The sequence below is a fragment of the Aquila chrysaetos genome, chromosome 13 (assembly GCF_900496995.4).
Source record: "Aquila chrysaetos chrysaetos chromosome 13, bAquChr1.4, whole genome shotgun sequence".
Classification (NCBI taxonomy): domain Eukaryota; kingdom Metazoa; phylum Chordata; class Aves; order Accipitriformes; family Accipitridae; genus Aquila; species Aquila chrysaetos.
Genome location: NC_044016.1, coordinates 35570746 through 35586293, shown reverse-complemented (window position 1 = coordinate 35586293; position 15548 = coordinate 35570746). Strand labels below are relative to the sequence as shown.

Below are 15548 nucleotides of genomic sequence, written 5' to 3'. Positions count from 1 at the left end.
AACTGTCCCATCGTGCTTCTAGGAATGTGAGGGGGGCAGTGCCCCAAGTGAATGCACAAGTGTATTATTTCTAACATGACCAGAGGTCTGCAATCTGTAGACTTAGTCCTGGTGCTGAGAAACTCCTGTTTCAAGCAAGAGCATAGTGTGCTGTGCTCTGAATGGCATCCATTGAGAATCTTTGGCACAGAGACCTTGACCTGTATGTGGAGCAAAGCATGCCATGAACAGTGCCACTGGGAGAAGAAATGGTCAGGGGAGCTCTAAAGTTAAGTGGGGACAATGAGCAAAACTTCTAAGGATCCTTAGGTAGAAATAAGGAATAGCATGTTGAGGACTAAAGAGTTAAAAGTTGGCTGATACTATCCATCCTAGAAATGAAGATCTACTCACCAGAGTGCGGTCACGAGGTACTAAGTTATCAAAGTGTGGGAGACAAATCTGAATGATTGGTTTTAGAGCTGAACTTAGAGCTGGGTTATGAAAACTGTCAGTGATGCGATTGTTACAGTAATGGGTGTGTCTTTTAGGAACTGATTCATTAAAAATCAGGTTCCTGATACACTTTAGTGTAAGCACAGACGTAAGAAATGGTGTGTGAGGGACCTCCATCTTGAGGAAGCAGCTGCACAGAGTCCTCAGTTGGGAAGCATGACAACGGTTATTTTGCATATTGGCAAAGATGAAACCCTGGTTGCTCTGAATGCTTAGCTCTTCCCTGTATGGAAATCTATGTCAAGATTATCACGTGTATTTCTCTGAGAGTCACAGTGCTGGTGGTAACATTACTGCCATAAATCTGACTGAAGGGCAGCTGTGTTTGACTGGTTCCGGAAGGGATGCCCAGTTCCTGAGGAAAAAGATGAGTGAGCAGGGGCTAATTTATATTATTTTCAAAGGCAACAGCTATTTGCTACTGGACTTCTAGATCAAGACGCTAACGAACAAAGTAATGGCCGTGGGGGAAGATTTCAGAAGTTGTTATTTCCCAGCTTTTCGCAGCTTAAGGACAACTATAGCTGTCTGGAAAGTGTGGTGTGGGTGCCACCTGTAGTGCTTCACGTATTTTAGGAAAGCCAGCAGCAATAGCGTCTCCTCTCTCGAGTACCATCTGCTGGTTTACCCCTGAGCCGATCCCGTCTTAGGACAGAGTGTTGACAGGACTGTTAGTGATGAAGCATGTCACCGTGAGGTCCTGCAGCTGGCCCCCGTGCCCCTAAGGGGACACCTCCGTGCCTGGCGGCCTTTGCAGGTTCCGCGCACGCCACGGGCCGTGCTGCGGCTCCGGCTGTGCACCTCCCTCCCGCTGCTGGTGTGCGTCTCTACACTGGCATTAAAGCGCATAATGTCAGCCGAACCCGGAGGAAGCAACGCCCGGGCCCGACGCAGCAGTGCTTTGGCTTGAGTGAGGTGGGGAACCGAGATAAACGGTCCGCTTCGGTCGGTTTAGCGGGTTTTACAGCAGCCGTGGGGAGGAGACGGCAGCCCTGCTACTTCGCTTCAGCGGCCCGCGAGCTCTACTCTCACCCCGAGTCCCCGACTACCAGGCAGGATGGCGATCGCGGCGACGCCGCTCTCCGGCGGAGCGGCCTTGGAGACGGGGCCTCCGCGCACCTGCCGCCGCGCCCGGGCGGCGCGGCTCCTTTAAGGGCGGGCGGGCGCCCGCGCCACATGCCGCTGGCGCCGGAGCCGGAAACGTCGTCGGCCGCGGCCCAGGCCCTGTGGAGCCCGAGCGCTGCGGCCCCGCCATGAGCCGGCCGCCTGCCCTGCAGGCGCAGACCTGCGGCCCCTGGGAGATGAAGGAGCGCCTCGGCACCGGCGGCTTCGGCAACGTCATCCGCTGGCACAACAAGGTAGGCGGCGGCCGGCCCCCCCGGCCCGGCCCGGCCCGGGAGCCCGCGCTCAGCCGAGCCCGTGCTGTGTCCGCAGGAGACCGGCGAGCAGGTGGCCATCAAGCAGTGCCGGCAGGAGCTGAGCCCGCGCAACCGCGACCGCTGGGCGCTGGAGATACAGATCATGAAGAGGTGAGGCGGGCCGGCCCTGGTCGGCGGGCGGGGGCGATGATGCCGGGCCGGGCCGGGCCGGGCCGGTTCGGGCGGCGCCCGGTGCCCGCTCGCCGTCGGGCCGGGCCGGGCGGAGTGGCCGCCAGCCGGGGTTGCGTCAGCGGGGGGGGGGGGGGGGGGGGGGGGTGGTCGGCGGCCTTCGGGCGCGGGTCTAACGGCTGCGCTGAGGTAAATGTTGGGAGAGGCCGTCGGCCGCTTGCCGCCTGTTCCGGGAGGCTGCCCGACCCGCTACGGGGGCAAGCGCGTAGAAGTACGCGCTGAGGAAGACTTGGCGCTGTGTTTCGTCAGAGGCGTGGGTCTCCTTTGGCGCTGCTGTCACCGCCTTCGGCGTTACGACAGTTCCGCTGCCTGGCTGCTCTTTTTGCCTGGCTCGACGTCCGTGCTGGGTTGTCCTTTGGGGCGTTGGATTGATTTTTGGAGGATGCGGTGGTCTGATCGCGGTTTGGGTCTTTTCTGGAGGGTGGCAACAGACTGCGTCGCGCTCCTTCGCGAGGCGCCTTCCTGTAGCTCCTGGGCAGATCTGTTGTGCGTGTGGGTTGAAGGACTGCACGTGAAATGCGAGGAGTTGGAATGAGTCTGGGTTCATGAAGGATGGATGAATTGCAGACCCTTAGCATTCACTAGTTCAGTTTCTAAAAGGATTGCTGTCCTTGTAGGGCTTTGTGTGATGACCGTGAGCATGTGAAACTGCATAGCTATTGCAGAACAATCGTCTTTCAGGTGTTACCCTGGTTCCACTCGTCATGTGTACTTGCCTCATTTCCCCTCCTCAGGCTGAACCATCCCAATGTGGTGGCTGCCCGTGACGTCCCTGAAGGGATGCAGAAGCTTGCACCAAATGACTTGCCACTGCTGGCCATGGAGTACTGCCAAGGCGGAGACCTCCGCAAGGTGAGGTCCCTAGGATGGCGACCAAGGGCTGGATCAGCTTCTCAGCTGATTTTCTTGGGTTTCTATTGAAGTTCCCTTGTAAAAGTTCTGTTTTTACATCCTGATGCTTCCTAATTCTTGTCATGGCACCAACAGGTTTTGGTGGGTTGGTTCTTGATATTACGTTCAGCTTTTGAAGACTTAAGTGCTTTCTGAAACTTTTCGTATTTGTTTGGCTGCAAGTGACAGTGTGAGGAGTTTGCACATAGAGGATGAGGCCATGTGTTGGGGATGTGCAACAGGATGTGAGTATGGCCAAGACCGTCACAGGGCAGGGTACATCTGTGGGCTATACCCTTCCTGAAAGCGATTAACTCCTATCTGTCATAGAAAAAAATAACACGTTAATTCTAATCTTACTGTTTTTCTAACCTTTGCTGTAATCTTCTCGTAGATAAAACCCAGAGCTTAGAGCTGAGATTTGAGCTGATACTGCCAGGCACAGGCGAAATGGCTATGAAGGGTGGAGCAAGTAGAAGGAAGAGAATGGGGGTGATGCTGACTTCTTTCACCCACTCTTTTCTCCTCCCATGTGGTTAGACCAAGGCCTGAAGCTGTAATTGCTGCTACCAGAGGTTACAATCCCATAGAGTTTTTAGCCTCTAGAGAATTTCATTGCTGTTACTGGAACTTCTTGCATCCGTGAGAGTTTGTGGGACTGTGAGCCTCATACAGGAGGGAAAGACTATATTCTGTGTTGTTTTCTTGCAGTACCTGAATCAACTGGAGAATTGCTGTGGCTTGCGGGAAGAAGCTATTCTCATCTTGTTATCTGATATTGGTAAGTGGTAGCAGTACCTTCAGTTGTCTGAACTACTGAAGCCCTTTCAGTGCTGCATCCGCTCTAAGGGTATGCAGCAGTGACCTTAATGACTCCATCTTAGACTGACCTTTGAAGAGTATACTTGTTTCCTGTCTTGCTCTGCCAACCCTCCCTGTGGGAGAGCCAACCTTTGATTTTTGTTCTTGAAAGTGTAGAGATGGATTTTCTTGCCCGGGAAAAATGCCACTCAGGATTTCCTGGAAGGTTCTAGATAGCTGAACACTTGCCAAGTGACTCTGATTTATGATGCACATCAGTCTCCACCCTCAGCTTAACAGCTGATCATCAGGACTTCAGCGTGTGTGTGATCAGTGGGTTTCCATTAGCATTTGGGCAACTACTATGTGGAATTTTAGACAGTTCTGGTGCAAAGGACTTTTAGGGTGGAGTTTTTTGGTCAGGGCATGTTGTGATCTTACTGAGGTGCAGCTGGGGCAAAACTGGACAGGTGCTAAGGCTTTAGAGAGAAGATATTGAAGAAGTGTGTTTGGGGCAGATGTATGCTTAGAAAGTGAGCTTGTGGCAGGAGAATAAATGTGCATTTGTCATCATTTTTACTGCAGGTGTGACTCTTAGGCATTATCTCCTGTCCTTTGTGTTCCCAGAGCATTTGTATTCTGCTGCCTCATCCTTGTACTCCTTAGTGACCAGGAAATGATACTGAGTGCTGACCAGAGGCAATGGCAGATCATGTTTAGAGTGAAGTTTGTGTTCACATGCTTGAGTATGTATGGGAAGAGGGACGGACCCAAATTTTCAATGGTATGATCTGAACTGTAGCTGATAAATATTTTTTACTATTGACATCACTTGTTTTCCTGATCACTTACAGTGCATGCCCAGTTGGTCTTTCTAGGGTTACTGTCCTTCAGGAGGACAGTTACATTGCTGATAACTTCTGAAAGTCTAGCTGGATCATTTTGCACTGAGCAAGAGAGCTCTGTCTGGGAATGCAACCCTGTCAGAAGGGACACGAAGTGTCAGAGAGCAGAAAAGTGAGTCCTTTTGGCTCAGGTCTGAGTCATGGCTGAAAAGCACAAAATGGAAATACTGCCAAGTTTTAATTTTCCTAAGCACCATGATTTTTGCTTTTTATCCACAGGAAGGGAAATATATTAAGGTATTAACTTGAGCAAGTGTGAGAAAATAGAAGGCATTTATTCTGCTTTTGTGTATTCTTAAGATGAGATTTTTGTCTTTCTAGTATAGGTGGAATTCATCAGTCTGCCACTTTTGAGGTCTCAGTGGTTCTGAGCAGGCAAAGTATGTTGTGTAGAAATTCCCTATGAAGAATTTTGCAGGTGGAATGGGGAGAAGAACACCTTGTGGACAGGGCAGAGCAGCTTTTGGATTCTCGGTTAAGATAGGTAAAGAAAAGCTGAGTATAGCCACTCAGTTGCCCAGCCAGGATGTTAGCACTGCTGAGTTATTCCATAGGCAATTAGGAGAAATTTCTGAATCGCTAGCCCTTGTCCTTATGGGAGATTTCAACTTTCCAGACATCAGCTGGGAATATCATACTACTGTGACAAGCAGGTCTTGGAAATTCTTGAAGTTTGTGGGAGATAACTTCTTGTCACAAGTACTCAGCCAACTAGGAAAGATGCCCTCCTACACTTGTGATTTGTGAATAGAGAAGGACTTGTGGGAGATTTGATGGTAGGTGATGGCTGTCTTGGCCATAGTGATCATGGAATGGTTGAGTTTAAAATTTTCAGTGTAATGAGAAAAAAAGGAAAGCAGAATTGCCACCCTGGACTTCAAAAGAGCAAACTTCAAGCTATTCAGGGAGCTATTTAGCAGAGTACCCTGTGAATCGGCTTTTGAGAGCTTAGGAGGAGTCCATGAGTGGTGGTCAGTTTTTAAGAACCACCTTTTAGAAGCACAGGAGCAGGCAATTCCAGTGTGTCGTAAGTCAAGGAAGCAGGGCAGAAGACCAGCTTGGCTGAACAGGGAACTCCTCAGGGAGCTCAAGAGGAAAAATAAATTGTGTGATCTCTGGAAGCAAGGTCAGGCTTCGCAAGAAGATTACAGAGCTGTGGTTAGTGTATACAGGGAGAAGACATGAAAGGCCAAAGCTCAATTAGAGTTGAAACTGGCCAGTGTTGTGTCAGTCAACAAGAAAGGCTTTTTAAAGTCTGTTAATAAATAGCAAGAGAAGGTCTAAAGAAAACATTGGATCCATACTTGTTGAAGATGGTCACCTGACTAATAGGGATGAAGAAAAAGCGGAGGCATTCAATGCTTTTTTTGCCGCAGTCTTTAATAATACTGATAGACCTTGGGCTACCTGGTCCCCTGAGTTGGAGGACCGTGAGTGTGGGAACAGTGAATTTCCATTTGTGGACACTGAAATTGTAAGGGACCAGCTGTGTCGGCTGAATGTTCACAAGTCCATGGGGCCTGATGGGATTCACCCCAGAGTACTGAAGGAGCTAGCAGATGTTATGGCAGGAGCCCTCTTGATCATCTACCAAAGGTCTTGGGAGTCTGGAGAGGTCCCTGCTGACTGGAAGTGAGGCAATGTTATTCCAATTTACAAGAAGGGCGTGAGGGAAGACCCAGAGAGCAAAATCTGTTTGTGTCCAGAAGTGTTTGGCACCAACTTTTCCTCTTGCACTTGATGTTTCATTGTGCGTTTGATTGTACAAAGTTTGACCCCCAAGCCATGCTTACAGTAGGTAGCAATGAATCCTTACTGAGCTCATGCTAGGTACTGTTAGTTATACTCTTACAAGTGGCTTTTTCTGTGTCTTAGCTTCTGCTCTCAGGTACCTTCATGAGAACAGGATCATCCACAGAGACTTGAAACCGGAGAACATTGTGCTGCAACAAGGAGAGCAAAGGGTAAGCAGGAACCAGGTGTGTCTGCCTGCACAGACAAGTAAGTGTAAGAGGAACATGCATGTGCTTCATGCAGTTACAGTGGTCCCTCTGCAAGAGCACTCAACCCAGGATAACAGCTAGCTGAGATCTGTGTGTCAGGTGAACAGTATTCTGTGTGCAGCTCAGATGAAAGGTTGTATTAGACTTCTGGTAACACCTGATATTTTGACTTTCAACTATTAAGGAAAGAACCAGACTGTACCGATTGACCAAAGATCTGAATTAGCTGGAGTAATGTCTCCAGCTCTGTGTGTATCAAGCCAATGACAACTTTACATACTTTGTGGTTTTAGGAATCTACAGGAGCCTCACATTTCCACTTCCATCTCTTCGGTGGCACCTTTCCTGCATACCTTGAAGAGCTGAACCTTTTCTTTCTCTGCTGTATGGTGTGCTTTTAACAGGACTTCTCTTTAGTGTTCTTATTCTCTGTTGTGTGTTTCAGTTAATACACAAAATCATTGACCTTGGTTATGCTAAGGAGTTGGATCAGGGTAGCCTATGCACATCCTTTGTTGGGACTCTACAGTACTTGGTAAGGAAGGAATTCAGCTAGAAGAGCAGCTACCACGTTGCAGTGGGATAGAGTTAACTGTTATCAGGCTTTGGGCTGGGCTGAAGTACTTGTCCTGGTATTGGGTACATTTGGGGTGCTGCAGCTAGCAAAGGTGACTGGTTTTTTGCTGACACTGGGTTTTCACAGTGTCTGCTAGCTATGTCTGTTGTAAATAAGAAGCAGGAGTGCCAATAACCTCTGCTGTTCACTCTGAGAGGATCTCAGAAGCTCGTGAGAGGCAGAGCGTTTGGCACAGTCTTTAATCTGCTGTACAAACATTAATGAGCTCTTAAGGGATAGACAGAGCTAAGAGATGGGTGGCTTTGTCTCATGTGTGTGTAAACTGTCTCAGGCTCCAGAGCTGCTGGAACAGCAGAAGTATACGGTGACAGTGGATTACTGGAGCTTTGGCACACTGGCCTTTGAGTGCATTACAGGCTTCCGACCGTTCCTACCCAACTGGCAGCCGGTGCAATGGTGAGTGAGCTGGGGCCAGGTGATAAGAAGAGTGCATGCAATGCGACTGTCGTGTTTACAGGAAGTAGAAGTGTGGTCCCTTGATTTTTAGGGTAATATCGCTATGTTACTTGCCCTTGTGGAGACTGACTCCCTTCACAGGAGTTTGACCTACCTGAGCAAGTTCAGCATTCCTGGTACTTGCTCTTTGGGATCAGGACTGACTCCTGCAGGGCAGGTAGCAGAAACCAAAGCAGCATCTGTCTTACATCTGTCAAGTGTAGCTTTAAGAGCCTACTAACGTGCAGGCTGGGAAAGGCAGGTGATAATTTCACAATTGTACTTGCTTGAATTCATTAGGCATACAAAAGTGCGACAGAAGAGTGAGCTGGATATTGTTGTTTCAGAAGACTTATCTGGAGAAGTCAAATTTTCTAGCAGTTTACCCTGCCCAAACAATCTAAACAGGTGAGGACTACAAATCTGTTATGCTATGCTGGGATAAACTGTTTCTTCTGCAAAAGCACCAGATTTATATTATATGCCTTACTGTGTTAATCTGTGAATAAATTGAGTGCATGACACAAACAATGCTTGTGTCCCTTGTCAGACTTGTGTAGTTGTGAGTCTCTATTTCTGCCTTCTAAACACTGCATTTGTGATCGGGGCAGGGCAGGGGGAAGTTGTTTGTCAGTCCTCCTGCAGAGACCGGGCCATATGGTGACTGCAAATGCACTTTTACCTCTTCTGATCCCCTTCTTGTTTTGGTCCTTCAGTGTTTTGGCTGGGAGGCTGGAGAAATGGCTGCAACTCATGTTAATGTGGCACCCACGGCAGAGAGGTACAGATCCTACGTATGGACCCAATGGGTGTTTCAAAGCTTTGGATGACATTTTGAACTTGAAGGTGAGCAATGGGTCCATATTACCCTGAAGAGTTTTCCAGAGAGCAGTTGCCTGTTGTAGCCCATGGGAGAAGAGGCTTGTGTCATAGACCTAGGAGGAGGAGCAGCACAGAATCTCATTCAGCTGCCTCCTAACAGTTAGTGACAGGTGCTTGCCTCTTGCTTATTTGAGGACGAATACCCTCTGACCTTGTTGGGAGTGGCAAATAGCTTCTGTGTGTGCTTGGTTCCATATTCTGGTAGAGGATTCTGTGGCTGAAGCTGTTTAATTGCCATGTGGCCTCTCTTGCGGTTGATGGAGGACAAGGACTTTGGCATAATGTTATGAAGTAGCTCCGAAGTGACTTCTTGAGCCCGGCAAGTGCTTTGAACAGTTTATCAGTGGCCAATGTCTCAGTCCTGAGATCTCTGCTCAGACATGACCAATGTATCTTCAGCCCTTCTTATGTCACACTACTTTTCTTGTAGTTGCTTCATGTTTTGAACATGGTTACGGGAACTGTACACACCTACCCTGTGACAGAAGAGGAGACTCTGCAGTCTGTGAAAGCGAGGATCCAGTCAGATACAGGAATCCCAGAACAGGACCAGGAGCTACTGCAGGAAGCTGGACTTGCATTGTTTTCTCAGAAGTTGGCCACTAAACATATAGCTGATAGCAAGGTGAGTCTGAATACTCCCTTCCTTACTGTTGAGCGAATCAGCAGGCACTGCTCTCATTTCGGGAGCACAGCACTCCCTGCTGTTCTGGCAGGCTTTTGTCATAGTAACCACACAGACCTAACAGACCTTGCAGAATAGGCACGCTGTTGCCTTTGGTGTTCAGTCTTTGTTTGGCTGAGGAAGAACATTCTGTTTATGGTGTTACTGAGGCTTGCTTTTTCTGAGAACCTAGTTGGGTCTTTTGTCTTCTGCAGGTGAATGATACTGCAGCTGCAGACACAGACCTCCTGTTCCTCTTTGATAACCAGAAGGTTGCCTATGAGGCTCAGGTTGCCTTGCGTCCTCATCCAGAAAGTGTTGACTGCATCCGTAAGGACTTTCTCTAGCATGAGCGTGAGAGGTTGTCCGTGTTGAGGGGGCTGCCTGTGTTCTGTGGTCTGTTTCATGTGCAAAGAGTAGAGAGAGCTGTTGCATATTGGGACTGAAGAAGCAGTAAAGTGGACTGGGAAGCAGTAGAATGGACTGGCATAGCTTTCATTCAATTTGTCAAAATAACTGAGGAAAGGAAGTGTTGGGTTTTTGATATACTGGGGAAGCTGCATAGAGGTTAGCCAACTGTAGGCTTTGCAAGAGGTAACATGCCCCTCAAAGGAATGATATTTTGGTCTGTTTTGTCACGTGATAACACTACTTTTAAGCTTCATGCTGATACGTACGTTTCCCTCCCCCCCTGCTCTGTTTCCAGTTCAGGATCCAAAGAAGAATCTCCACTTTTTCCAGCTGCGGAAAGTGTGGGGTCAGATCTGGCACACAATCCGGATGCTGAAAGAAGACTGTAACCGGCTTCAGCAGGGGCAGCGAGCAGCCATGTACGGTGGCAGTTTCTCTAGAATATTTATCTCTGCCTTTTCTCCCTGGTGAGAGGGAAAGGACAGGAATGGGACCCTGTTGGAATGGGGAAGCCCATGAGTGGAGCCATTAACGATTAGTGAAAAGCTGAGAGTTCCATCCTCTGAGACAACTGCTTTTGTGCTCACTGCTACACTCTGAAGTATCTACTTTTGATATAAGTGGAAGTCTGCATTTTTAGTTTGGGAGGGTAATAGGACCTTTCTTGTCCATGCAGGATGAATCTGTTGCGTTACAATAGTACCCTCTCGAAGATGAAGAATTCTATGGCCTCCCTTTCCCAGCAGCTGAAAGCAAAGCTGGACTTCTTTAAAACAAGCATCCAAATCGATCTGGAGAAGTATAAAGAGCAGATTGAATTTGGAATTAGTGAGTATAGCATCTAGCAAACAGAGGTCTTTTTATGCCTCTTATCCCCACAAAGTATCTACCTTTTCCTGTATGAACCTGAGAAAAGCAATCACTCTTCTTCCATTCCTTTAGCTTCTGAGAAGCTGCTCTTTGCCTGGAAAGAGATGGAGCAAGCTGTGGAACTTTGTGGGCGGGTATGTTTCTAAATCTAACTACTTATCCTAAAGAAAAAGGCTTGTTTTTCTTTGCTTCGCCCCCCCCACCCCCCAGCCCATCATTGTCCTCCCTTAAATACAAACTTCTTGTGTCTGGGCGGATTCCAGATGTCACACTGCCTTGGTTTGCACCATTTTTGTCCATTGCCAGTACTTCATGAAGCTTGCTGTGTTTGTAAGGCTTAGGGGAAAATGGGAGATCTTGGGGAATGTGCGAGGAGATTTTGCAGTGGTTGTGCTCGGATGTCCTGCTAACCCAGTCCTGGAGCCAGGATAGCTGAAAAGAGGATACGGAACATAGGTTAAACTGAATGGGAAGGCAAATGATTAGATGAATGAACACAAGAATTTTAAGCATCAGTCTTGAATTTTGAAAAGGCAACAATTTCCCATTCTTGGTGCACATTCTGTACCTGCTCCCAGTAAGGCGTTCAGCCTTTTGACACAAGACAGTGCAACCCCTGTAAGTAGAGCCAAGGACCATTGCTCCCAGATGAGGAGTGAAATGTGACTAGTTGGTATCTTATTCTTCTCCAACATTTGGTCCTGTTCTATTGGGAGGAGGCAGAGGGCAGAATGGCTGTCTAACAAGCGGCAGCTTCTGCATGTAAACGAGGTCAAGTCAAAAGCAGAATTTGGGTTGCCAGGAGAGGATGTGGTTGTGTGCTGAGGGAAAAGGGGAAAAGCAGTGATGGATAGGATGAGAGAAGAGATCTGGAATAGCAGTACATTTACTACAAAGTCTGACCCTTCAGTGGCTCTTTGTCGCAGGCTGAATTTTTTATCAAAAAATTCTTGAAAGTTGTTTTACCCCAGAGCACCAAGCTAATTTCCTTGAATTGAAATTACTCGTATTCTCATTTGTCTTTGTCCAAGACTGTGGTTTGCATCTTGCCGATGTGTTCAGAAATGTGAATGAGAAAGGAAGAGCCAGTGTGAGTGGCAGTGTTTCTTAGTATGAAACTATCCCATTGCTTATGTTCCGCCCTGCTTTCAGGAGGATGATGTGGATCAGCTAGTGAAGAGGATGATGGCCCTGCAGACAGACATTGTGGACCTGCAGAGAAGCCCACTAGGTCGTAAACAAGGAGGAACACTGGAGGATTTGTGAGTTGAACTACCTTGAACTTCAGATGCAGGACTATTGCGAGCTGAGCTTATTCACTGCAGGACAATGAAAGTGCTACCTCTTCAGCCCAAATTACGGGGGACTGGGAGGACTTTAAAAGACAGTTTTTGATTCCTTACCTGTCATAGGTCTGAAATGGCAGACTGGTATATAAAAGATTTGAGTTCTTGAACTACTTGTTCGTAATTTAGGTTCTAGAGAAGTCCTTTGTGTTCTGTGCCTTTTTCTTCTAGAGAAGAACAAGCCAGAGAGCTGTACCGGAGATTGAGAGAGAAGCCAAGAGGTAAAAGACATTTTTAGCTCAAGGTCAGCTTGCTTGGTGTGGATAGTAACTTTGGAGATGCAGCAAGAAGCACTGAGAAAACTTTCTCTGCATTCTAGGCCTGCCTGTATGCTAGCTGCACATGGACTCTACTGGACTTGCCTTTTTTGGAGAGGGGAGTCAGGGAGTCAATTTTAAACTAGGCCAGCCTTGCTTTCTTGGTGCCTTCTGAGCTCTTCTTGAAACTCCTCTGGAGCTCTTCTCAGAGCAAGCTGTTGCTGCAAGCATATGCTGCTGCTTCTGTGTAGGAAGGATGAAAGACATAGCTGTTCCTTTGAGCAGCTATACAGCCCCAGGGCATTAGACCCAACCTACCAACTCTGCTTTCCAATTCTCATCGTTTTGAAGAAGGTGGCAGCTAAAATCCAGTGCAATTCATTCCACTCAAACTTGCATGCCCTGAACTTGGGATGTTTCAGGATTGAAGCAGCAGTGGAAACAAGCCACTAAGAATCTTCTCACCCTGTCCTATAAGCCTACCTTTCTGTGTAATACTCTTGACTCTCATTCCAGATCAGAGGACAAGCGGTGACAGCCAAGAAATAGTACGACTGCTCCTACAGGCAATCCAGACCTTTGAAAAAAAAGTGCGAGTTATTTATGCTCAGCTCAGGTGAGCTTTGTAGACTCAGCTTCTATTGAGAGTTGAGAGAAAGCATTTTCTCTTTCAGCAAGAGGTTTTGTTCTAGAGGTTTAAAAACCAGTGTGTACAGCTAATGAGATCTGAGGGTTACAGGAAATAAGAAACTTCAGAAATGTTCCCCTACTGCAGTTGCCCATGTGTGATCTGATTTTTTTTTTTTTTTTTTTTTTTTTTTTTTTTTAATAGTAAAACAGTAGTTTGCAAGCAGAAGGCACTGGAATTGTTCCCCAAAGTGGAGAAAGTGATGAATCTGATGAATGAAGATGAGGAAACGGTTGTTAGGCTTCAGGAGAAACGACAGAAAGAACTGTGGAACTTGCTGAAAATTGCTTGTGTAAGTAAAATAAGAACTTCAGTTTAACCTGAAAATATGGTTTGTAGCACAGGTTACTGAAATAATTAATAGTATATTTAGTATGTCCTATGGTTCTTTTCTCTGTTATTTTGAATTAGTATTAAAGCCAAGTTCTAGGCTGTCTCATACTCCTGGCTGCTGGAAATTAGTGGAAATAATTGCAATCTGAATCTTCTGTGTTTTCTTCAGAGTAAAGTACGTGGTCCTGTTACTGGCAGTCCAGAGAGCATGAACACGTCACGTCTTGGTAGCCCTGGTCAGCTGCTGCTGCAGGTACCTTCTGGAACCTACAATTTATCAGAATCTGTCAGGAAAAGGTGAGGCAAAGTCTGGAGTTCTGTAGCTGCTAATGCTAGCACTACAAAGCTGGGGCTCCTGCTTTGTGAAATAATGACACACAGGCTTTCTCACATTTTATGCTTTGTGTTCAGCTTCCATTGTCAGCACTCTTACCTACCTAGCAGCTGGACTTCCTGGGGCTTGTGAATCTGCCTTATGAAAAACAGAATAATGTATAGCTTCACTTGCCCCTGCCTCAATGATAAAGGGTTTGTTTTATCTGGAATGGTTAGGCTCACTTGAAGTACACTGCCAACAGGAGTTGTTGGAGCATTGTTATGATAGTAGCTGAGCTATAACGTAAAGGAGACGCTGCTATAACCAAGCATGTGTAGTTCTGGCTTGCTTAAATGAACTGGGTCACCAGTTGGAATGACAGATGTTGGTTTGTTTATTTGTATCCTTTAGTATATAGGCTGTTCTGCAACTTTTTCTCTAGCAACAGTGACTCCACTTAGTAAGAACCCAACTCCAACTTGGAACATGCTTCCTTTCCCCTGTCCTGGTAAATCTGGGGATGCCACTGACTTTCCCAGTTGCAGTATGGATTACTAGCTTAGCTGACTGGTAAAGGTTAATATTCTTCAGTGCTCTGCAGCATACCTGCTAGAAATATTTCTTAAAGGTAGAGGCAGCATCTCTTTAAACAAAACTGCCATGGAAAATAATTGTGTCATAATTGTCCCTTTCAGTGAGGAGCTACTGCTGGAATCACAGAAACTCTGTAGCCAACTAGAAAATGTGATGCATGACACAATGAAGGATCAGGAGCAGAGCTTCATGGTAACATATTTGATATTCTTTTATAAAGGGACTGGGGAAGCTCATGGCTTCAAACTTCTGCTTGTGTAACTTTGCCACCAATAAGTAATGTGGCTAATAGAAATCTGCATATTACTCTCTTGGACAAGGAGAGAGTAGGAGTTGTGGGAGACACAAAACACCCATTCCCCCACTTCAACTGCTGACTGACATATTCCCTGCTTGCTGAGAATGGGAGCCGGGCACTGGGGACTTAGGTTGTGCCAAACAGTAAAGGACAGGGGAAGGTGTTTGGCTGTTCTACAAAAATACTGCAAAATTGCACTCTTAAAATTGGGATGTTCTTGTGGTGGCAGTACATTGGTGGGCAGGGATGCTTATTTAATGAAGCAGAATATTGAAAAGAAAGTAAAATATTAGCGAAAATAACAGTAGCTTAAGGGTTTCCTTTACGGCAGTTGTATGGTTCATCATAAAACTATATTGACCAACTTGTTCACAGTAAAATTTTTAAATCTTTTAAATTGCTTCCCCTTTACTCTGGAGAAATCTCAACTGCCAGCTAGCAATGAACTTTGTAGTTTTAACTGTTTATTCTTCAGGCTTTAGATTGGAGCTGGCTGCAGCTTCAGGTAGAAGAAACAAACAGTCCAGAACAAACACAGATGTAAAATCACTTCGGTTGCCTCTGAAGACATGCTACTTCAGGAAGCCAACTGTGAAAAGCTGCTGCCTTGGAGAAGGGAAGTTCAAGAGCCTCCTTCTACTGTCACCTACTGCTTATGTGATACAGATGGCCTAGCTTTTAGTATCCACCTCCTGGACACTTTTTTCACAAAGATACAGTAGGAAATGCCTGTTCTAACTGCTTGGAAAAAGTTCTTAATTGTGCCTTAAGACAGCAGATATTCTTATCCTCTGTCCTGATGTATCTTCCCTTAGGCATCACATGTGGTTGTTTTGTTGCCTTTTAGGCTTTTTAATGAACAATGGACAACACATGCAATCAGCTTGCACAGTCACTGGTAGATGTCACCTTCCTCATGTACTTGAACTGTGAACTTAATTTCTTAACTTTGCTGATTTGCACTTTTTTCCTTAAGCGTAACGGTTGTACCTACCTAATACTTGTTTCCTATATGGGAACGAAATTATCTAAAACATGTAAACTTTTGGTTTGCTCTTTTTGATACCCTCAATAACATTTTAATGAAAAAGCTGCTTTCACTGTGCAGGTCTCTA

General features: G+C 46.6%; 1 protein-coding gene across 2 annotated transcripts; it reads left to right on the top strand.

Annotated features, from left to right (window-relative positions):
- Window positions 1-1684: 1684 nt before the first annotated feature.
- IKBKB (inhibitor of nuclear factor kappa B kinase subunit beta) lies at window positions 1685-15475 on the top strand. 2 transcript variants are annotated; one of them, XM_030036196.2, is made up of 21 exons: window positions 1686-1853; window positions 1930-2024; window positions 2837-2954; window positions 3705-3774; window positions 6575-6663; window positions 7148-7237; window positions 7611-7735; window positions 8075-8182; window positions 8491-8620; window positions 9087-9281; window positions 9536-9650; window positions 10027-10150; window positions 10408-10559; window positions 10674-10735; window positions 11754-11863; window positions 12119-12168; window positions 12721-12820; window positions 13037-13184; window positions 13395-13522; window positions 14237-14327; window positions 14909-15475. In XM_030036196.2, exons 1-21 carry the CDS (start codon window positions 1749-1751, stop codon window positions 14975-14977), a joined length of 2274 nt encoding a protein of 757 aa, XP_029892056.1. In that variant the 5' UTR covers window positions 1686-1748; the 3' UTR covers window positions 14978-15475. The 2 variants fall into 2 exon arrangements, with proteins under 2 accessions (XP_029892057.1, XP_029892056.1); XM_030036197.2 differs by lacking the exon at window positions 14909-15475 and having other exon boundaries at window positions 1685-1853; window positions 13395-13478.
- Window positions 15476-15548: the final 73 nt, after the last annotated feature.